Source organism: Aulonocara sp. 'chitande type north' Nkhata Bay, linkage group LG12, assembly GCF_057382095.1.
Source record: "Aulonocara sp. 'chitande type north' Nkhata Bay isolate Kocher_YH1m ecotype deep benthic linkage group LG12, A_spYH_male_GT1.1, whole genome shotgun sequence".
Classification (NCBI taxonomy): Eukaryota; Metazoa; Chordata; class Actinopteri; order Cichliformes; family Cichlidae; genus Aulonocara; species Aulonocara sp. 'chitande type north' Nkhata Bay.
The window spans coordinates 39140900-39164219 of NC_141355.1; the positions used below are offsets into that span (position 1 = coordinate 39140900).

The window sequence follows — 23320 nt, forward strand, 5'->3', positions numbered from 1 at the left end:
TAAATCATAAGATTCTTAAATTCATCAAGTCTCTCTGTGCCTGGGTCCTCGTCACAAAACATGACATCACTGCTTTGTACATTTTAACACAATTTAATCCCCACATTTGTGAAAGAAAAGAAAAACATTTCTTTGAAAAGGCTGTAACAAAACCATCAAATCTGATCAAGGTTATGTAAATGCTGCAAATGAAGAATGGATTGGAATAAAAAAAATACATATCCTAACCTTAATTACTGGGGGAGAATAATGAATGATGCTCACAGTGAGTGAAAAGTAAACTGAGTGCATTTTTTGGACAGAGATTCACTTTTAATGGGTGTGTTTAATATAATACAGAAACAAAATACTCCCAAAACAGAATAAATTATTACTAATAAATTATTACAAAATATTAATAAAAACTATAAAAATGGAGGCAACTTTGCCTGTGGTAGAATGTATAGAATGCATGAAAAAATCTTTACTGCAGATACTAATTTTGTGTTGTAAGATTTATGACTTTCATGCTTTCATGGTGGTCCTTGGGAGAGCTTGACATTTTATCAGGTGGTCCACACTGTAAAAAGTGTGAGAAACACTGATAAGTGTCTGTGTGCTTTTGGAAAACATTTAAAGCTGCAGTACAGAATCTTTGAAACAAGCTTAAAGCATTTTTAGAATAGAAACAGAGCATCTGCTTCTCTTTACAGCTCCTCACTCCACCAGGGCTGTTTGGCTCTTTCTGATAGTGAGCAAATGTGATGCACGTACTGCAGCAGTCATACAGACAACTGGACGGTGCAAACGTTGGCCGACCTATTACTGGCTGAGGTTTTAGTAGAGTTGTGGCTGAACCACATAAAAATATATCATTAATTTTAATCTCCCCGATCAATGATAATGTTATGTTGGAATGTTGTTAAAGAGGGTCAAAATGTTTCAACCCAGTTTGTTTTGCAGATTCTGTACAGCAGCTTTAATATAGGGAGGACACAACTTCCAGATTGTGTGAGTAAAATCAGGTTTTTTCTCTTTGTCAGTTTAACAGTTTCTGCCTGTCACTGCTCCCTGTCTGTTTGCTTACCTGGTTCTTCCTCACCTTGTACTTTCTCCTCAAGTTCTCCTCTTTCCTCTCTCCCTCTTTGGACTGACAATTACACACAAATAGATTGTATTCAATTAGATGAACAATTACATTAATATGAAAAAAATTCTATTAAGATCACTAACAAAAAGTCCTCTCAGTCTACTTTCAACCAAAAGGCAAATAACCAAACCACAAGAACATCTAATAAAAGATATAAACATTGAAACACTGATCCAACATTATTCTTGATTGACGGATCATTTGATTTTACACTTTTACCTGAATGTGGCTCCTTTTTTTGAAAAAACTTCCTCATATCCGTTATGAACCTGGCTGTCTCTCTGTACGCACACACACACACACACACACACACACACACACACACACACACACACACACACACACACACACACAAAACAGGGGTTATAAGGTTAATGGGCATTCAGTCAGTCAGCTAGTTAGTATCCATTTCAAACAGGACAGTGGTAACAACAGTAGGCTACAGACAATTATAAGTTTTAGATTTTAAATAGTCTGCATACATTTCAATGGGAGCAACAGGACAGTCAAATATCGCTGATTTTACTACAGAGCAGGACGGATTGTAGGGCAGCAAACATTGTCAGAAAACACGTTTCCACCACCGCAGGTTACCTGGTGTAATGTTTTTCAGCTAAAAAGAAACATGGTCTGACTCCTACCAACTATATAAAGAGTAACTGAAGGTTAAATGCAGCTAATATGTCCTGTTTTAAGCCAGGCACTTACACCTCCGCTCCGCTGTGTCTCAGCCACCATCGCTCTGGCAGCAACGGTGCTAGAGAGCTGGAACAAACCATTTTGGGAGGGGGGGTTATTTATACTTTTGTTGTTAAAATGTTACGTCTCAAACAAGTACAGTACTGTATGCTTTTTATATTTTTAGTAGTGTGTCACACAAACAGCAAATATTGTCAAAAAAAAAAAGTAAGAAATCTTTGGGGGTGCTTTGATTCATTTCAGCACCCCCAAAAATGGGCTAAAATCGCCCCTGGCTCAGCTAATGGTTCCCCAACGTCATCAAGCACAAGTGTTTCTTCTTCTGCTAGTTTTGATATAAGTAAGCACATCAAATTGGTTCCCCCGTTTCGCAAGTCTGAGGTAGACTCCTATTTTAGTGCATTCGAGCGCATAGCTGCTGCTTTGAAGTGGCCGAAAGAGTTTTGGTCCCTCTTACTCCAATGTAAGCTTGTGGGAAAAGCCCAAGAAGTGTGTTCAAGCCTGTCTACACTGTAAAAAAAAAACAAAAACGTGCTGTTTTTACAGGAAAACCCTGGCAGCTGGGGTTACCAGGGACTTCCTGTAAAAACGCTTTACAGATGCAACTTGTAAATTGATTTACAGTGAATGAATCTCAGATTAAAACTGTTAAATCTACAGGAAAAAGAAGTTAATTTCACACATAGATGTGATATATAAATACACTATTTCCTGTATCTTTTACAAGTAATAAATGCTTTTTGTGGATCCATAAACTGCAAAATTAACAGGGAAATATCGTACAAAGAACTAATTTAAAATGGTAGAACTACGGTGAAACTGTGCATATTAAATGGAGCTGCTCTGTAAATTATACATAAAATCTATGCTGAATATTATATGTTTTAATGTAAAATTTTAACCATAACCCAGCAAATTTCTTACTGCTACGCCTACACCCAAACATGCAAAAATACACATGAGAAAACACAAGAGAGGAAAATATCACTTTTGGGAAATTTATTTTGCAGACACATTAGCAAAATGACAGCAAATGGATCCATTTTTCCAACTAACACAATATGCAAGGCACACAGCAACTACACAATTCAATCAAAATATAGGCTATAAAAGCTGTGGAACATTCCTGCAAAGCAAGAACCATGTTCATGAAACAAGCATTTGTTAGACCCTCCACCAGAAAAAGTTAAATAACCTGTTAAGACTTTAAAACAAAAAACACATATTGTGCCAAAAATAATCATAATCACCGTGCAACGCAACACACACCCTGCTGTCACCACAACCATGGCCCTGGTCAGAAAACATCAGCAAAACCACGTGGTGAAACAAACCTACACATGTGGTCTAGAAACACTGCAGTAGCAGCATGTTGTTTTTTTCTTTTCTTATGTAAATAAAGAACATTCCTACAAAGAAAGAACATCTTCATGAATTGGCTTCATGCATTCGACCAGTAAAAGGTTCCAGTACACATTGTGGAACAAAATTAACAAAGTAAAACTAACAGTCCACAGAGAGTCAAGATTTAGGCTTAGCGCCACTCGTGGTCGGCGAGATCCTGAATCAGGGTGAGGACTCGAGGGTTCACACTGAGACGACGCTTTGAGTTTTTGTTCTCTACTTTGGTTCCTTTTTCTGGGTTTATGGAGAAGAAACACCTGTAGAATAACAATCATATAAAAGTTTATTAAGCATTTTTATAATTGATCAGTTAAAATACACGTACCAAGTAAGTAAAAATTAAGAATATACATATATATACACAGTCATGGCCATGACCACGTTCAAGACAAAGTATAACCAAAATGCTGTGGGGAAGTGAACAATGCATGGTCAAAAGTATTGGCACCCTTCACGAGTGTCTTCTGCAGTGATATGTCACACTTTAGCATTGTTAGAATCCAAAGCAAAGGTTATAGGTAGTCAGACGTCAGTTGACGCTTGGTCTAGCCCTGAGTCTCGGCCAGGCTTGGACCCGGATTCAGACTGTTAATGTATTTAAAAAAACCAAACAAACAAAAAAAACAACAACAAAAAACAGAAAAAACAACTGAAACCGGCTCCAAAGCCGACCGAGACTCAGAGCCAGACCTGGACTCGAACCACATCAAAGCCAGACTCCAGATCCCAGAGCCTCAGTTATGAGAAATAACAAAGCCATATTTGTTCACCTCTGAAGAAACTCTAAAGTGGAAGCCAGCTCAGATGGATAATGGATGTTGAAATTGTAGTAGCTCCCGAACATGAGGCACAGTGCAGAAATGAAGGAGGATATGTTTGTGCTGACGAGGTTCCGATCAACACTCAGCATGTATCTTCTTGAGGAATAGCAGGACTGTCCTGTGAACAAATTATTTAACAGGTTATTTCAATAAACACGGCAGTCACATGACATTCTATAAAAAGTGCACTTAAAAAAAAAGAGAGAGAGAGAGCTATGAAACAGACTTACCACGCACGATAATAGTGGGTGTCAGAGGCACTTGCTCCAGTTGTACCTCATCTGCCAGACATGTATCTTCAACACAGAGAAGCATGGACTCCTCCTTCTCTTCAAAGTAGCTGAGCAGAAGCAGGACCATCTCTTTCACATCATCTGAGCAGCCACTCTGCGGTCCCCGCATCCTCTGAAGCCTTGCATAAGTCTGAAGGAACACCTTGCTTTTGCTGACAGCAACTGTGGTCAAGTAGTCCAGTAGCCTTTTCCCCTTCAAATCCAAATTACGTGTGAATGTCTCTTTGAGGTCAATCCCAGTAAGTTCCTTGAAGTGGACAGACATGCCAAGTTCATCAAACCAAAACGGCCACTCCTCCCTAAGGCATTTGATACTTTTCCCCTGATTGACAGGTTGACGTTGTGTGTAGTAAGTGGACTTCATTAGACTTTTTACCTCTTCTGGATTGGTGTCAGCTTGCTGGAACATCACCTTGAGTTTTTCCATCTTTTGCTGTTGGCTCTCTGGAGTTTCTTCAAGAGGCAGAAATTCTACATTCCATTTAATGCACCCGTATGTATCCTGCATGGCTGCTCTTTCTTCTAAAGGGATCTCGTCTGTGTGGTCTGAGTCAGTCTGATGTTTTCTTTTTCTTATTTTGGGTGTTGAAGTTCGCCTTACATTTTCAATTCTGTTCTGCAACTGTTTGACAAGTGAAAGGTAGCCTGCGCCAACAATCTCACCCTCTATTAAATCTTGCAGAGAATTGGGGTATTTTGCCACCATTTTTCTTGCAACGTCAATTGAATGTTTTCTACCTACATGTGGGCATTTTTCCATCATCTCAGTCACAACAATTCGGACCATTTGCCTCCTCAGTTTTGGGCGAGGCCTTTTCCCCCTCTCAAGAAAATGCATCACTTCTGCAGGAAGTTTACTCCATGGAATTTCAAAGTTGTCATCCCATTGTGTGTCACATCCTGGGCTGCTGGAGGAGGTCGACGATAGACTTTGGGGTGAAAGTGAGAGCAATGACAGCGACTGGGTTGATGAGGCTTCCACAGATGATAGCGAGCTGTTCTCTGGAGTTTGGTCTTTAAATTACAAAACAAATACAATTATGATTCACACTGTATGTCTGTTCATGACCATCTCTGCTTTTGAGTTTGAATAGTTGTTTGTTGTTTTTACTTACATTTCTGTTTCCAAGCAGAAAGAAGCTTTCTTGCTTGTACAGGTCTTAATGCTGTCATCAAATCTGCCTCCGTTACGAAGCATAGATCATCACTTGTCTCAACTCCAATGGACTGCAAGTGCTCCTCCAGGATGTTTTTGTTCACAGCTTGAAGTTCTCGTAGGACTTCCGTGATGGCGACATCTAGGAAGGTTCGCTCTGAGTCACTCATACTTGCACTGAAGAAGAAATGCCACATCCAAACAAAATAGAAAATCACATACAGTTCATACACTTGATGGAGCAGGGTATGGATCAGGTAACACTTATATTAATGTTAAACTATTTACAGTGAGAAGTGAGCTATTAGTTGGACATTATTTTGCCACAATACTATGCTTTAGTGGAATGACTCGGTATTCTTGAAGAATGTATGATACCAAAGGATAGAAATCAGGCAGGTCATTAATGTTGATACACTGTAACCCAAGACTGTCCTTTGTCACAGAATACAGATGGTATTCTGGGAGGAAGATGCCTTTGTGGATATCCATTAGAACATACACAGATGTGTCATTTTGAATCAAGATGAGTAGAAGTTCACCAAACTCCATACATTCGCCATTTCTGTACACAAGAAACTGTCCCTTTTTATATGCAGTGCCCTTGTACTGAATGTCTGTGGTAACTGTGGTATTGCTTTCTGAAAAAGCTAACTCCCTGACCGCATGCTGAATAGTGTCACTGTAGAGGTTGGGATAAAACGCACAGCTCTCCTTGACTTGCAGCAGTTCACGGCATTCTTGCCCTGCTAAAAGATAAGCCTGATACATCTGATGACGTGTTGACAAAGTTTGACAAATATTTTTGAAGCTTTTCAAGTGTCTGGCACATCTTTTGAAGTAACTGTGTTTACATTCAAACCTAAGCGTCCATAACCTCATCAATGGACCAAATTTCAACAACAGTGCTGAATAATGGCGCAAATAGTGGTGCTTGGGTTTTAGTTTAATTCCAGGAAACAACATCTCTCTCATCTCCAAATATTCTTGGATCAAAATGTCAGCGAATGCTATCTGGGACAAGGAAATGCTCTGAGCACAAATAAGATCCACAATGTCTTTCAACTGGAGAGCTAACTGCCATACTTCATCCTCATGGTTTTGTACTTTGTCACCAATCAAAACTGGCAGCAATCTCAAAAGGTTCCAGTTTTGAACGGCTTGCCCTGATAATTTGGATCCGTCAGGTTTGACAGTACATGGCTTTGTAAGTGCTTCGGATCCTTTATATTTAAAGTGTTTAATGCGTCTGTTTAAAAGGGAGTATGTGAACCATTTTTTATTTTTTATAATGTTCTTCAGGTACAGTGCTAGATCATATGACACAACTCCTTCAAAGAGGTCATGACCTAGACAAGGTGGGAGACCAGGCTGGGATACGTGAAAAGACTGAAGGGTATTGAAGATGGAGTTTACCTTTATTCCTCTGACGTCTTGGATAGTTTCAGACTGGAGATCAGCAACAGCCGCGTCATATGTCTCTGGAGTGCGTGGAGGACCACAGGCATTCGGATCAGCATAAAACTCACTTCGTGTTACTTCACAGTACCTGCAAAAATATTGAGAGCAGCTGAAGTTTTCTGTAAACCCTCCTATGCAATGAGAACCCAAGTTGTCCCCAGCAATACAGTAAAGACCCCCTTTTACTGTTTCTCCATCTACATCTATTCCATCTGTCTCCAAAGATTTCAGATCTGCCAACAACTCTGAGAAAACTTTGGCTATTCCAAAATGCTTGAAGTCATTCTCAACACACAACAAGACTAAAAACATGTTATCTGTATTTGAACGCAAATGAATGGGTAAATTTGCTAATGACAGATAGACTGCAAGAAGTTTGTGCGTCTTTTTAGCAGAACCCAGGGGATTCACTACCTCAAATGAATCTTGGTACAAAATCAGTTTGAGGCTTTCAGGGTTTTCATTAAAGAACTGGTGACATTTGAAAATTTTGCCATCATATAAATCCTTAAAAATTTCTACATCAGGACCCCCAAACTGTTGTGACTGTGTATTCCTCCATAACTGTGACTCTAAAAAGCTCTTCAGGGTTTCTCCAACTGGTATATAGTAAGCACATTTTTCTGTCATGTTTTCATCCATTTCCAATGGCACTTTCTTGGGTTCTGTGTATTTAAACATTTTTTTGAATGTTTGATTTCTGGTGTGTGTTGTTCCTAGTTGTCCCTGATGGCAAGCAGAGAACAAATCTGACTCTTTAATGCAGTCACAGATTTTAGTGACTGCTTCATCTGATAGGTTCATTTCATTTTTTAGTAAACAACTTACCTTATTAATTGTGTAGGCTTGACCCAATTCGTGCACATTCTGCATTTCCTCAGCAATACTCTGTATAGTAGAGGCAGGAATTAGCAGCTGTCCTTGCAGTTTAAGGTAAAAGAGACACATGTTTCTGAGATAAGAATGACAATCCTTCTCTGGCATATCACTGGCTGAACTAGCAGATGCCATGGTTTCATGTGTGTTTTCTGAATATTCTGTACTGTCATTTGGGGGCTGAGGACGAGATTCCTTGTACATGTCATCAATACCATCTGGGGAACAAGCTTTATGCTTCCTACACATGTGAGAAGTAAATGATGACTTTTTTGTAAACATATGCTTACAACCACTTACTGGACATGACACAGACCTGCCCTCTGCAATATGATCGTTTAAGTGAGACACTAGCTCTTTCACTGTTTGAAAATGGCGGGCACATAATGAAACCGCACATATTAAATCTGCAACAAGAGCTTTAGGAGTAGCTTGAAGTGCAGGTGCATTGTGCACACGATAAAAATGCCCCTTGAAAGCAGAGTACGTGGTGAATGTTTGGCTGCAATTGGCGCCAACACATTTAAAAATACAACAAGGCTCATTCTTATGCACTCTGCAATGTAGTACATAGCCTCTTAATGTGACCAATACCTTTTTACAAAAGACGCAGATGATCATTTTTAGTATTTCAAAAGTTTGCCTGTGCTTTTCAGCTGAACTAGCATGCTAGCGCTAGGTTATGAGCATTGGTCTGAATATCAACTGGTGCTTTTATCTCGAAAAAACATTGCGAGGATATTGAACTTACCGTGCAGACTTTCTGACGAACAAACACAGATCCTCAAGAAACACTTGAAATCGTATGTTTGTAATTTGTCCTAACAACGTAGTTGCTGAAAGTTCGACGTTTTCTTCTCCCGTCGTGAACTAGGCGCTCTTCTCCTCCCGCCCTCACGTCATTATCCAATCAGAGACGAGCTTCAGATGCACATTCAAAATTAGGCGCGCTCAGTGCAACGGTGAGTGGCCTGAAGTAGTTTACAGCTCTGTGGAGATGAGGCACCATAGAGATCCTATGGGAGGCACTATAAGTTTGTTTAGCCTGTAATAATGAGACATTGCTGACCTAACCCAAAAAGGTATTCTAGTCTAAGTATCACATTGCAATTAAAAGAAACATAAAGAATACAAGCATTATGACAGAAGCATTACTTAGTCGTTAAATAATTTCTTATTGGTTACCCTACAATAGGCTGCAAATAGCCCGAATGATTTAAGAAAAAAACATGATGTAAACAATTTTAATTGTATATTTTTATATAGCCTATAAATGGAGAGGCAACCTCTCAGGTTCACAGTGACATCTTCTGTGAAAACATTTTTATTAGTCCTATCCATGACTTTGCATCATTTCATGAATCATGTTAAAATTAGGCCCAGTACATCCATGCAGTTGTAAAGTGACTTATAGGTCATGTGTTTTTAAGAAAAACTGACTAAAACTGTGATTTTTACAGTATTTGCATGTCAAATTAACATGATTGTTTGGTTATGAGTATTACGGTGTTTCACTGTTTTTATTCACAGTATTTGTAGTTTTAACCAATAAATTTGATTATAATCACACATTCATGTTGTAAATATAACAGGAACATTCTGTTTAAAGGTTTACAATAATTCACTGTGATCGAAACAGGAAAGTTGTGTTTTGGGGTTTACTATACATTTCTGTAGGGGTTTTACATGGTTTTTATGTCAATTTCACTGCCCTTTTTTTACAGTGTATTGAGCAGAGTTTAGATTATGAAAGTCTTAAGAAAACTGTGTTGCAGGCATATGAACTTGTCCCTGAAGCATATCGGCAGAAATTTAGGAATCTTAATAAAACTGCTAACCAGACTTCTGTTGAGTTTGCGCGAGAAAAGAATGTGTTGTTTGAGAAATAATGTTTTTCATGTAAAGTTAAAACCGTGGAAGAGTTGAAAACTCTTATTTTGCTGGAGGAGTTTAAAAAGTGTTTGCCGGAATGCATCGTGACTTATTTAAACGAACAAAAGGTGTCGTCTCTCACTAACGCGGCTCTCCTGGCTGACGAGTTTGTTTTAACGCACAAAAGTGTGTTCTGTGCACAGAATTCGTTTCAGGAAAATTTCTCTGAACGAAAAAACTCACCAAAAGCAGTGCGTAAAAATGTCAGCGTTCATTGCTAAATCAAACGGTTGAGAATGTTTTTATTGTCACGACTCAGGACATTTGATTGCTGCGTATCAAGTATTAAAAAGAAAAGAAGCGAGGGGCACTGGGTTTGATTAAAACCGCTTGCTCGCCAAAGGTGCACGTGGAATCTGAACAAAACCCGAAAACTGACATTGATCCGCAGTTTCTACCATTTGTGTCACGCGGCTTTGTTTCGTTGACGGGTGAAGAAAATGATAAAGTGCCAGTCACGATTCTTAGATATACGGGTGCGTACCACTCGTTTTTACTAGAGTCTGTGCTGCCTTTGTCTGAAAAAACATCCTGTGGTTCCGACATACTAATGAGAGTCACCAAAGCCCCTCTGCATATGGTGCACCTGCACTCGCCGTTAGTGTCGGGCTACGTTAAAGTCGCCGTGCGCCAGCGATTACCAATCGAAGGAGTTTCCTTCATTCTTGCTAATGATCTAGCTGGTGGGCATGTTTTTCCCCCGCCAGAAGTTGTTGGTGTTCCTGCCCTTGCTGCTGATTCAGGCTCCCCTGCTTCAGAGAGGTTTGCTGCATGCGCAATTACTCGTGCGCAGGCTCGTAAAATGGGTGAGATTGTGGATTTGTCGGGGTCGTTTATGGCTACGCTTGATGAAGACGACTCTTTCGTGTCACCCATTGATTCTGTAAAAATCTCAACATGTGACGTTCCTGAAATGATTCCTGAGGACATTAATCAGAGCTTGAACGTGACCAGAGAAATGTTGATCAAAGCACAGCAGGGTGATCCATTCACTGGTGCCTTGTTTTTCCTCTGTTGTGGACAGAGAGGATCTAAAGCTCCAGTGAAATATTTCCTTGAGAACGGTGTGCTGTTGCAATCTTGGTCTCCTGACTCAACTGATTTACATAGGGTAAATCAGGTTCTGGTGCCAAAGGAATATAGACTCCAGATTCTCAGTCTCGCGCATGATGCCTGCTTAGCTGGACATCTTGGGGTCAAAAAGACGTATCACCGTGTACTACGTAACTTCTTTTGGCCTGGACTAAAATCGGATGTGGTGAAATATTGTCGCTCATGTCATACATGCCAGGTAGTGGGAAAGCCAAATAAACCAATTCAGCCAGCGCCTCTTCACCCAATTCCAGCGCCGGGTGAGCCGTTTGAGAGAGTTCTGTTGGACTATGTGGGCCCGTTGCCAAAACCAAAATCAGGCCACCGGTACATATTAATGGTAATGTGCGCTGCCACTCGTTTTCCAGAGGCAATTCCATTACGTACATTAAAGGCAAGGAACGTTGCGAAAGCCCTCACAAAATTCTTTTCAACTTTTGGGTTACCCAGAGTTGTTCAAACTGATCAGGGAACAAACTTTATGTCAAAGGTGTTTGCCAAGGTTTTGAAGGAGTTAAAAATTAAACATCAAACGTCCAGCCCTTATCACCCAGAGAGTCAGGGTGCACTGGAACGATTTCATCAAACCCTAAAAACCATGTTGCGCAAATACTGCCTTGAATCAGGTAAAGACTGGGATGAGGGACTTCCACTTTTGCTGTTAGAGAAACCACTCAGGAATCCCTTGGATTTAGTCCGGCTGACTTAGTTTTTGGACTCACTGTGAGCAGTCCCCTGCGACTGCTTAAAGAAAAGTGGTTATCTGAGTCGCATCAAGCCGAACATAATGTGTTAGATTATGTTTGCAGTTTTAGAGAGCGTCTTTTCCGTGCATGTCAGCTGGCCCATGAAAATTTGGAACAAACTCAAGGCAACATGAAAGCCCGGTATGACAAAAAGACGGCGGTCCGACACTTTGCTCCAGGTGGAAAAGTTCTGGTGTTGCTTCCTTTAGTTGGGTCTAGCCTCCATGCTCAGTTTTCCGGACCCTATGAGGTGGACAAAAAGATAAGTGACACTAGCTATGCAGTAAAAACTCCTGATGAAAGAGAAAACTGAGGGTTTGCCACGTTAACATGCTTAAACGATATGTTTCCAGAGAGGACACGGCAGCTGAAAAAGCCTCTCCCATAGCACCTGTCTCTGTGTGTTCGGCACCACCATTGTATGTTTTGCAAGATGATGACTTGATTGAGAAGAGCAGTTGTATGCCTGTGGCCCGTTTGCGAAACTCAGAAGTGTTAGAGAACTTAGAATCTTTTCTGTCTTTTCAGACCCCTTGGCGACTTTTTTTAGAAAAAAAGTCGCCAAAAAAAAGACGTGAAAGCGCGTATCTCTTTTGCTCTCAACAAGCAGCAGGTGCTGTAACGCAGTCAGTTCTTCTTTTACTCTTTTACTCTTATGCTGTTTTGTGGATCACAAGGTTTAAAACTACTTATAAACACACGCACAAAGTACCTCCACCAGAGCGCCTATTTCGGGTCACTTTTGCCAGTCCAAGCCCGGGTAAAGGAGCAGGGTTGGAATTGTGACATTAAAAAAAAACAATAATCGCTAAAAGAAATTTAATTTGTAGTTCTAAATAAACTCTAAATGCATTTAGGACGTTTTTTACTCACTTTATGTCTCTTCCACGATGTTATTTCTCTCTCCAACAACATAGGTTACAATTAGATTAGCATTACCAATTATGCAAATTAGGCGATGACGTCATTTAGCGACTTCTAGCGACTTTTAGGACAACCAATAGCGATTTTCCTTACTGAGGAGTTGGCAACACTGCCGGCCGCACATAGACGGCCCATAACACTGGATTTTTCTATTTCTACTGAAGACACTGACTTATTCAGAACAATAAAACATTACTGTACTCACCATGTGCCACATTCGCCATAATGAATTCTGCACAGACAGCATGCTAACACTGACCTAGCCAAGAATCCAGAGTAATGTTAAAGCTGAGTGAATGCCGACAACAGCCAAACAGGCAAAACCTGAATTTTCAACAGGTAACAATCTGATGAGCAGTCAGGCTGGAGCCTTTATTTCTACCTGTTCATGTTTCTACAGTAGAATCACCATGACAATCACTTTATAGTGTCTCTGCTGGTTTTTGTCTTTGCTTTGTGTTCATAACTAAATACTAAGACCACACGTGGCTCCTCATTAGGATAGGGATTTGTGTTAGTGTGTGGAACTGTAGCCCCAGTTTTATATTGTTAAATGGTAATAATGGGACGATGTGTTTCAGATCATTTTATGGAAAAACATGAAAATATTGTAAGGAGTAGTGTAGAGTTACTTTCTCCTGGGTGTAATTAAGTAAAGTACTGCATTATTTTAAAAAAAAAAGTTCTGTGTAACACATGATTTTTTTTTTATAGTTATGACTCCATCATCCCAACAAAAAAGGAAAATACCTCCAACATGCACAAACATTTGACCACACAGCATGTAATAAATTTGCAAAGTACTCTTGCTGCATAACTACAGTATGTTCAACATTCTAAACTCAGTTCTTACTGTCTGGTGGCAGGAATTCAAAGCTCGAACTGCACGTCAGCGGCTGCACATCTCTGCCTGAAAAAAAAATACAGACGCCATTTTAGTCACATTATCCTTTATTTTTCCAGCCTTATTGAGATTAACATGTCTTTTCAAGAGAGACCTGCAGACATGCAAGTGAACACAAACATCCAAATCATGTGCAATAACAGATGACTGCAAGAGTGACAGAGCAGTCACACAGACCAAAAGAGTTATTCTCTTGTTCCTTTAAAACACACATTTTCCTGTTATAACCAGTTCTGATAATTTCAGCTCCTTCTGCAGGTCTTTAGTACTCTTTGGGGGGCTAACAGCTGAGGTGTGACTGACTGATTGATCATACTTTATTCATCCCGAGGGAAATTGGGTTAAGGCTGCCAGCCGTGCCAGCGCCATCTGACCCTTCCGACCATACATACATTACACAAACATCACATGGGGAAGACAGATCAGAGAGGTATAACAATGTAAAATACACAACATGAGGAAAAAATAACTCCCCCCAGACTGAGCTCCAACAGGGAGATCAGTTTGAGAACAGAAAAAAAAACATGAATCATCACATCTCACAACACAGAAGACATGAGCATCGAAGGCGTTTGGGGGGGGGGGGGGGGGGGGTGAGTGTAGGCCTGTGTGAGTGTACATGCATATGTGTTTCGTGTCAACCGAGAGATAGTGTCCCGTCACCCGGTTAAGCAAAAGTCAACAATCTTCGATCAACACGGATGGCCTTGAAGGAGGAACAAAGAGTTCGACAACAATCCTGTTATCATGGAGAATGTTTGTTGTTCCAGTCAGCTTCGACCTTGGCAGCCTTCAGCTGGCGCCTTTGGGATAGCCGCATGATTGAAGATGGTGAATGTTTGCGTTTAGTGCGAACAACTGCATCCAATTTTTACAGTTTGTCTAATGTCTGTCACTGGTCGCCAATTCTCTCAATTCCCATTGTTCTTCCCTAATTCCATATTGCGTTCAAAACACAGTCTGAGTACTCACAGCCCTGCCCATGGTCTATCATGTCGGCCAGCCTTGTGGGATTTTGAACAGCTGTAGCTGCTTCTTGTACTTCAATAAGCCAGGACCGAGCCAACTCCAGTCAGCCAGAACTCTGTTATCGTGGTTCCGAATTGGTAGATGTCCTCCAATGTCCTCCATCGAAAGTGTCGCCAGACACACGACGCAACAGACCATCGAGTATCCGGCAGCAAATGTCTCCACAGGACAATCGGGCTCTCCCAAGCCCAGCAGGGTGTCAATTCTGTTACGGGACCAGTTGATCAATTCCATAATTCTTTAGGTTTCAGAGAAACTCTTTGAGGGTTAGAGATAAGCGAGACTATACAAAAGACATGAGAAGCCAAGCAGGAAAGATAAGGGAGAGGAAGAAAAGTGCGACCGCCTCCGTCTCCCAGGGGTGTTGTTGCAGCTTTTTAGTCTTTATCAAGTATGTTTCATGACACACATACGCACAGCAACAATCTATGTTTGTCTTTTCTCTTTTTGACTTTATTTTATTACAGATGCAACAGTTTAAGACCAATTGTGCTCATCCTGTATTTTAAATCACTTTTCCATCTCCTTTCTTATCTCTGCTGGTCAACTCTCACATTGCTACACAATGGGCTCAGGAGATTGGGAAGCTCATCGTTCCATCCCCCTGCTCTCTCTGTCCTGGTCGTTGTGTCCTTGGGCAAGACACTTTACCCTACCGTCTACTGGTGTTGGCCAGAAGGGCCGATGGCGCGATATGGCAGCCTGGCTTCTGTCAGTCTGCCCCAGGGCAGCTGTGGCTACAACTGTAGCTGCCTCCACCAGTGTGTGAATGTGAGAGTGACTGAATAGTGGCATTGTACAGCGCTTTGAGGGTCTAGAAAAGATCTATATAAATGCAATCCATTATTATTATTATTAATATATACTCAATGTGAAAAATAAAAAACAAAAAACCCAACATAAACAAATGTGTTTGACACAACAGGGAATGCAGATTACGATTCAGCTTCAAAAAGCTGAAATGAACAAAAAGAGAAATGACACTTTAAAAAATGATTTATGATTGCCTTTGTAGGCCAGTAAGTATTGCAAGTGTGATTTTATTTACACAATGAATGCAGTGCATTACATTGCAAAGGACTTTACAAGCAACGTGTCCTCTATGTATGCCTTCCTCCTGTAGTTTGTATATCATCTGTTATTTCCTCTTGCTGTCCTATTTAAAATTTTAATTCCATACACAGGTTGTGTGGAGCACAATTTGCAATTTGCAATGAAAGGCTATTCTAATCTATTCACCACCAGAATGAGCAAAAAAAAAAAAAAAAAAAAGATCTACATGATTACGGCCTCCTTTAACTCACCAGGTGTTGCAGTTTCCATAATATCAACTGTCACATCAGAGTAATTCAACTGAATAACAGCTGCTTCTAACACCTAGATGAAGAATGCAGATTTAGGTGAGACAAAGACATCATCAGTCAGGTTTATAGAAATTACATTTTTTTGTCAAAGCAAAACAACACAAAAGTGAGTTACCACAAAAGTTGTATTACTTCTCCCTGAACACTCTCTCACAGTCTGTTCTCTAAAACCTAAAAGAGAATTATGGATTTTATCAACTGGTTTCTGAATGCAATTGACACGCTCTTCTCAATGAGAAGCCCCGGGTCGGGAGAGCCCGAGTGCCCTGGAAGGACTTTCCCTGCCGGATACACGATGGACGGGTGGCATAACTGGAGGGTCGTGTGCCTGGCGGGACTGTCGATCGAGGACGCTGAAGATATCTACCTTTTCGGAACCATGATAACAGGGTTCTTGCTGATCGGAGCTGGCTTGGCCCTGGCTTATCGGAGAATTAAGCTGTTGTTCAAACCCCCCCAAAGCTGCCCGCTGGGATTGGAACGATGGGACGAGGCGCGACTTCTCAGAATGGGCTCACTGAGTGCAGCATGGTTAAGATCTTGGAGAAGCTTACGGCTGCAGTGAATACTCAGAATAACACCTCTGAGCGAAAGTTGGATCACATCGTGGAACAGCTCACTGCAGTCGTGAGGTCTCAGAATCTGCTCTCTGAGCACAAGAATGACAACACCACGGAGCACAAGTTTGATAACATCATGGAGAAGCTCGCGGCTCTCCAACCGGAGATTGAGAGACCAGTGTCGGAGTGTTAAAGTACAACTTTGAAATTCTCATGAGTTGTTCACACAAAAGGAAAACCACCACCATAATGCGGCTATCCCTGTGGGCTCAAGGCTGGAGCCGAACAAAAACTCCCTGATAACGACTTTGTTTAGACTGTTCTTGCTATTCTATGCAAGGCCACCTGGGTTGGCTGGTAGACTGTTTACTTAGCCTGATAGGGCGAAGGACACTGTCTCAGCTGAACTCTGGACATGCACACACATACACTTACACTGATAAGCACTCACTCTCCCCCCTCCCCTTCCAACGCCTTCGATGCTTGACTCCTCTTGGGGAACACGAGGCGGGTCTGGACCCACGCTGGAGAGTCGGCGCAGTGGCAGGATGGCTGCTGTGTTGCCTGGGATTACTCCTCACCCTTTACCCAACCCTGTTGCTGGTCACATGCTCCATATTGTTGTACTGTGGACATTTATGTGCTTTTCTGTGCAGAGGAGTTTTTTCGTTTCCTGTCCTCATGCTGTCCTCCTATAGCCCAGCATGAGTAGAGGTCTCTTTTTTTCCTCTTGTACTTTCCCATTGTAGTGTACATTTCAGTGTTTTTCTAATGTAACCGTTCTCTGACTTGTATCCCCATGTGATGTCTGTGTTGTGTGTGTATGGTCGGGGGGCGGGTCCATTCCACTGCAGGGCAACCTGCCACTGCATGTGGCGAATAAAATTTGACCTTGAACTTGAACTACCGTTTGACAGATTATTTAAACACAGTTGCAAAGCTTCAGTTTGGATTACTGCAACTAAAAAATTTCCAGCACACAGACACATACAAACAGTCTTACATTCATTCTAATACGCACTCATTAGATGAAAATTTACAGCCAAAAATAATGGGAGAGAGATTATAGCAAACTAATTTTTTAAAATTACTTTTCTTTTTTTCTTTCTTTCTTCCCCCCTTTCTCACCGTCTCTTCTCCCCTTTGGTTTTCTTTCTCTCCCTCTCTTTCTTTCATTCTTTCTCCCTGTCCTATCCCCCAGTCATGTCTGTCCCGTTTGTAGCAACTGAAAATAAAATAAATTCATAATTATAATAAAGGTCAATCAAATGGACCAATATGGCAAGGCCAGGATGATCCACTTGGTAAAATAAATCCGCTTGACATCTTTCTTGGCCTTAAGACAACAATTCTGATGGCTAAAGATCCAAACGGGACACAAAAATAAAATAAAATAAAAATAAAAATTACTTTTCTATAGTTATTTTAACAAACAAAGATTTGGCCAATCTGAGGAAGGCTGTTCCAGAGTTTAGGTGCTATAATCAAATGTGGGAAGCACCAAATGCTTTGTTGCTGTACTTAAGTAGAATTTTCAGGTATTTGTACTCTACTTGAGTATATATTTTTTTTTCCTGAAAACAAGTACAGAGTGTCCTGTGCAGCGTGCTCCGGGAGTTTGGGGTGTCTGGCCCACTGCTACGGGCCATTCAATCCTTGTAGGACAGTTGCAAGTCCTTGGCCCACAAAGCCAGCAATAATTCGAACTTGTTCGCAATGGATGTCGGACTCTGCAGGGCTGGAATTTGTCACAGATTCTCTGTATAGTTCCTATGAACAGAATTTCTAAGCGTAGCCTCGAAGGCCTCTAATTTGGTGGTTTCAGAATCTCGTCTCTAGTCAGATGATGTGTTTCTGTTAGCTTCATCGGGTGAGGAGGAGGTGGAGGAGTTTAAGTATTTTAGGGTCTTGTTCACAAGTGATGGGAGGAGGGAGCGGGAGATCGACACACTGACTGGTGCTGCAGCTGCAGTGATGCAAATACTGCACTGCTCCATTGTGGTAAAAAGAGAGCAAAGCTCTCGGTTTACCTACCGGCTGATCTACGTCCCTACCCTCACCTGTGGTCATGAGCTGTGGGTAAAAATCAAAGAAAGGTCGCGGACACAAGCAGCAGAAATGAGATTTTGGGTCCAGTCCGCTCCATACAGCTCAGGCCGTAACAGAAACATAAAAACCAAAATATCTTCTATGATCTCATAAAACCAGAGACAGAAATAAAACAGGCTGCTGTCTTTCATTGTTTGTTCTACAACGCTTTCAAAATGTCATTTTCTTTATGTTTTTATGGGATTTAGAATACGTCATGAACATCTCCAAAGTCGATTCTGTTCATCTGGACATTTTCAGTGGGAGAAACGTTTTGTGACTCATCCAAGTAACTTCTTCAGTCTCAGCTGACTGCAGGTTTCAATCTTATAAACAGTACATTTGCATAATGACTGAAACCAGCCCACTGAAGGAACAATGGGCTGGGAGGTCAGTTCCTTAATCTTAATTATGCAAATTCTCATGACCACTGATCAAAAATCATGAACATTTTACTTTCATGACGCTGGCCTCACTGTGGCACAGGCAGTCAGTTTTCAGGCTTCACCACTAGGTGGGGCTCTTTACTATAATTTTTCGGTACCAGTGACTTAAACACAGTTCACAGCAATGTTGGTAAAACCAGAAGATTAATGATAATAAAAACAACAACAACGAAGACGTGAAAGGGGGACCTGATTTATACCAACCTAAAGGGCAGTACAATAGTCAGGTTGTGATTAAAAACATGAGTACAAAAAAAAAAAAAGTAAAATATAAGAAGTTTGTTGGGTCAGGGATGAGTTCCTGCCCCATGTGGAGGAGTTTAAGTATCTCGGGGTCTTATTCACGAGTGATGGGAGAAGGGAGCCGGAGATGGATTGGTGCAGTGGCTGCAGTAATGCGGACGCTGCACCGGTCTGTTGTGGTGAAGAGGGAGCTGAGTGTAAAAGCGAAGCTCTCTATTTACCGGTCGATCTACGTCCCTACCCTCACCTATGGCCACGAGCTGTGGGTAGTGACCGAAAGAACGAGATCACAGATACAAGCTGCGGGAAAGGGCTTCCTCCAAAGGGTGGCTGGCCTCTCCCTTAGAGATAGGGTGAGAAGTTCAGACATCCGGGAGGGGCTCAGAGTAGAGCAGCTGCTGCTCCACATCGAAAGGAGCCAGCTGAGGTGGTTCGGGCATCTGACAAGGATGCCCCCTGGGCGAGGTGTTCTGGGCATGTCCCACCAGGACGAGTCATCAGGGCAGACCCAGGACATGATGGAGAGATTAAATCTCTTGGCTGGGAACACCTTGTTGTTCCACTGGGTAAGCTAAGGAGGTGGTGTTCGGGGAGAGGGAGGTCTGGGCTTCTCTGCTTAGGCTGTTACCTCCACGACTCTCCGCCGGAGGGAGAGGTTTTGTGGCAACATGAGCTCCCCTACAGATGATGTCTATTGCAGGGAAGGCATTGTGAATTTCAGCAGAATAATACAAAGGCATGGCTTTGCTGGAGAAGAGTCTGGGTGCTAAATTGTTCTGCCCACAGTCCAGATCTTTCACCTATAGAGAGCATTTGGTGCATCATTAAATGAAAAAAATATGCCAAAGGCAACCACAATCTTTTCAGTAGCTGGAAACCTATGCTAGACCAGAATAGGACCAAATTCCAACACCAAAACTTCAGAAACTCGTAACCTCGAAGGCCAGATGTTTTCAAACTGTTTTGAAAAGAAGAGGAGGAGCTACACCACGGTGAACATGCTCTTGCCCCATCTATAGCAAGATTCATGTTTAATTTGTTGTGAAAAAAATATTGGCTTATCTAATTTTAAAGTCTTTTAGTTTTTGTTTTGTTTAGGTTTAAATAACATCACTTTTCTGGAATTCAGATGTGTGCATGTGTTTGTTTTATGGCATTTGCTATAATGATCCACTTAATGGGCATATTTTATTAGAACTTTAATAACTCGAAGTCACAAAGGACAAGATGGGGGGCAGAAAAGAAAAAGAAAGACAGAAGTTAGAGAGAAAGTTAACAGAAGGAGAGGGAGAGAGAGAAAAAAAACAAAACACTGAGAATCTGCTTCAACACCTGCTGGAAAAACAACAACAACACAGCAGAGAAAACACAGCAAAGAAGGCCCAGGAGTGAGCCAGTACACACCCTAGCACCCAGCCCTGGACCGCAAGAATCACCAAGAACCACCAGCAGGTGGGGGCATCAGCCCATGGCAGGGAAAGTGGCAGGGAGAAATAGGCCCCTGAAAACCTACACAGTGATGTAAAATCATCGTAATTTGGCACAGGTGGATGTCAGTCAAATTGTAGAAACATCTGACACTAGATCAGTGGGAACAGGATGCGCCCGAGCTCTATTTTGAGTGTCACTGCACAGGCTGTGGATGTTTCTTTTTAAAAATAAATCTGCAAGAATTTAAAGTAAACTTTTTTTCCCCATTTGGGGTATTGTGTGCAGAATTATTAGGTGAAAAACAAATTTAATAAATTTGGAATAAGACTGTAACATGACAAAATATGGGACAATTGAACTGTTGTAAATACTTTCCAGATGTTGTTACCACTAAACTAGTTGCCAACTCTTATGTATGTATGTATATATATATATATATATATATATATATATATATATATATATATATATATATATATATATATATATATATATATATATACATATACACATACATACATACATACATACATACATACACATAGGTTTAAGGATTTTGTAAGTTATATTATTGGACAAAGTTGAGATAGTTTTGACATGCAAAGCGGGGATAGTGGATATACTGGACAAAGGACACCAAAGATGGAGCTGCCAGGCAAGAAAAGTAGAGGAAGACTACAAAGGAGCAGTGAGTGAAGGAGGACAAAGGGTTGGTGTGACAGAAGGAGGATTCTGGCAGCGGGATGAGATAGAGATGATCTGCTGTAAGTGAAGAGCTGTAAATAGATTCTATATGCACTTTAACTATATTATTCAAAAACAGTTTCTAACCTAATTTATCTTAATATAAACAATCAATGTTGAGCAGCGTTAACATATATACAGCTAACAGATATACAGATATAACAGATCTGTACAGAATAATGCAGTAAAATTATGCCAAGACCATATTTATATACATTTTTGACAGTGCTAGAAGTTATCTGTATAATATAATTCATTATAAATCCATGCAAACTGACATTAACATGGACAGAGTAAGTATAGCCATCTACCTTCTGTTTGCTTTGAGTAACTGAGTGTTACAACTGCCTGCTGCTCCACCCCCCCCCCCCCCCCCTTACTTTTGAAATGTCTTCTCTGCACTCTGCTAACGCCAAATCGGGTGTGGTCACCGACTACAAACAGGAACAGACGCTTTTTCGTACAAATGAATAGGCCTAAATAAATCTCTGAAACAAAAGACCTAATAAATAATTTCTGAATTCTATAGCTATACGCAGCTAGGTAGATCTTTACTGAGTATCTCTTGTTGAAAGGGTAAATTTACCAGCAGCTTTGTGTTATGTAAGCTCTTCTTCCTGTTTTGCCAAACCCGAATCTGAAATGGCGGAAATCAATCTTTTTACTCAAACTTTACAATTTCAGATCTGATCCTTCAAAATGCTGTCAGTGTCACAGTGTCACCTTAAATTTACTCAATTTAAACACGAAATGAACATTAGATCGCACATTAAACCGCAGACATCGCGTCTGTTTGAGAAGTGATGTCCTTGTTTCCTTTTAAACACTTTTTGAAGTAAAAATACTTTTTAATTTCACCCATGTATCTGAAGTCGCGTCAGTTTACGTGATATGACAGTTTGAGTAGAGCAGAAGTGAGTTTCAGCTCAGTCAGAGTCGTTACTGTGACAAATAAGAAACTTTCGATTTAATCTGAGCAGACTCGAGCTGTACAATCAGTGATGGATTTTCAGTTAGTGAGGTCAATAAAGAAGCTTGTGTGGTTCAATGATCGGTTTATCCGCTATCAGCATGTTTCTCCCTTTGTTTTTATATTTTAATGTTATGTTGAGTTACTCACCTTGAGTGTTCGCCACTAAGCTTCTCCGCAAGAAAAGTGAAAGTATTCAACAAGCTTAACGTTTGACAAGTACGAGCTTGCGCTGCAATCATGCTTTTCTGTTTTTTTACCGTAACTGGTAAAGCAGCAAATAAACACTGAACATTTCAACTGTGACATTTGTGAGGTTGATTTAAACCCGTCAGTCTTGTTATTCTTGACCAATAAAATCTTAAAAACTGTCTAAAAGTTTACCTGCACGAGACGACCGCGAAAATGGCAAAACAAATTTACGTCACCACACCGACGCTGTTTACAGGACAAGTCAGCGATCTGGAGAATCTCGTCTTCGTTATCGTTCCTCGCTTTTTATTACTCCGATTTCAGCTTTTTCGCCCCACAACTAGAGTATGCAATTTACTTTGTGTGCATTGAAATTCAGTCGAGTCAACTAGCGCCCCCTGTGGCTAAATGCCATAGCCAGATTATTCCTCATTCATCTCCAAGAATGAGAGGACACTGTTTGTCCGTGACTTGGAGAGCCCAGCTGGTGCTCCGTATGCAAGGAGGATCCAGGTGCGGATCTAGAGAAATTTTCTTAGGGTGGGATGGAAATCAAGTGGGCTGTCAAAATGAAAGCCTTTTCTAAAAAAATTAAGAAAAACACATATGCAGGTGTTACATATGGTTAAAATGATTCAAATGCAATAAGTATACACGTTTTATATATTCTGTAACTTCATTATTTTCCGTAGCCCACATAATTAAACATTTCAGTTACATTAAAGATGTGAATTTTGATGTTATATACTGCATGACGTGTATAATAAATAAACATGTAGTCCAATAAACATAAAATCCAGAAAGCTACACAACATG

The 23320-nt window shown here is 40.8% G+C and overlaps 2 protein-coding genes across 8 annotated transcripts in view; both read right to left on the reverse strand.

Annotated features, from left to right (window-relative positions):
• The window catches only part of LOC147318096 (uncharacterized), a 32197-nt gene extending 9418 nt beyond the window's left edge, over positions 1 to 22779 (reverse strand). The window contains exons 1-4 of one of the 4 annotated variants that reach the window (XM_086257750.1): positions 22697 to 22779; positions 13387 to 13443; positions 1349 to 1410; positions 1082 to 1129 (exon numbers count right to left, since the gene is read on the reverse strand). In XM_086257750.1, coding sequence (XP_086113876.1) covers positions 1082 to 1129; positions 1349 to 1385 — 85 coding nt within the window. In that variant the 5' untranslated portion in view covers positions 1386 to 1410; positions 13387 to 13443; positions 22697 to 22779. Of the gene's footprint in view, positions 1 to 1066; positions 1130 to 1348; positions 1411 to 13386; positions 13444 to 15770; positions 15849 to 22462; positions 22526 to 22696 lie in introns of those variants that run through there. The other 3 variants (XM_086257746.1, XM_086257749.1, XM_086257747.1) reach the window with 3 other exon arrangements.
• Positions 1420 to 22778, reverse strand: LOC147318097 (uncharacterized). Of its 4 annotated transcripts, none has more exons than XM_086257776.1 (10): positions 22697 to 22771; positions 13387 to 13443; positions 12739 to 12792; positions 8591 to 8828; positions 7792 to 7851; positions 6919 to 7051; positions 5462 to 5679; positions 4284 to 5360; positions 4003 to 4171; positions 1420 to 3489 (listed from the first exon to the last, which is right to left on the reverse strand). In XM_086257776.1, the coding sequence occupies exons 7-10, from the start codon at positions 5670 to 5672 to the stop codon at positions 3363 to 3365; spliced, it is 1584 nt and encodes a 527-aa protein (XP_086113902.1). In that variant the 5' UTR covers positions 5673 to 5679; positions 6919 to 7051; positions 7792 to 7851; positions 8591 to 8828; positions 12739 to 12792; positions 13387 to 13443; positions 22697 to 22771; the 3' UTR covers positions 1420 to 3362. The 4 variants fall into 4 exon arrangements, with proteins under 4 accessions (XP_086113902.1, XP_086113900.1, XP_086113899.1 ...); XM_086257774.1 differs by having other exon boundaries at positions 8591 to 11852; XM_086257773.1 differs by lacking the exon at positions 12739 to 12792 and having other exon boundaries at positions 8591 to 11852; positions 22697 to 22778.
• Positions 22780 to 23320: the final 541 nt, after the last annotated feature.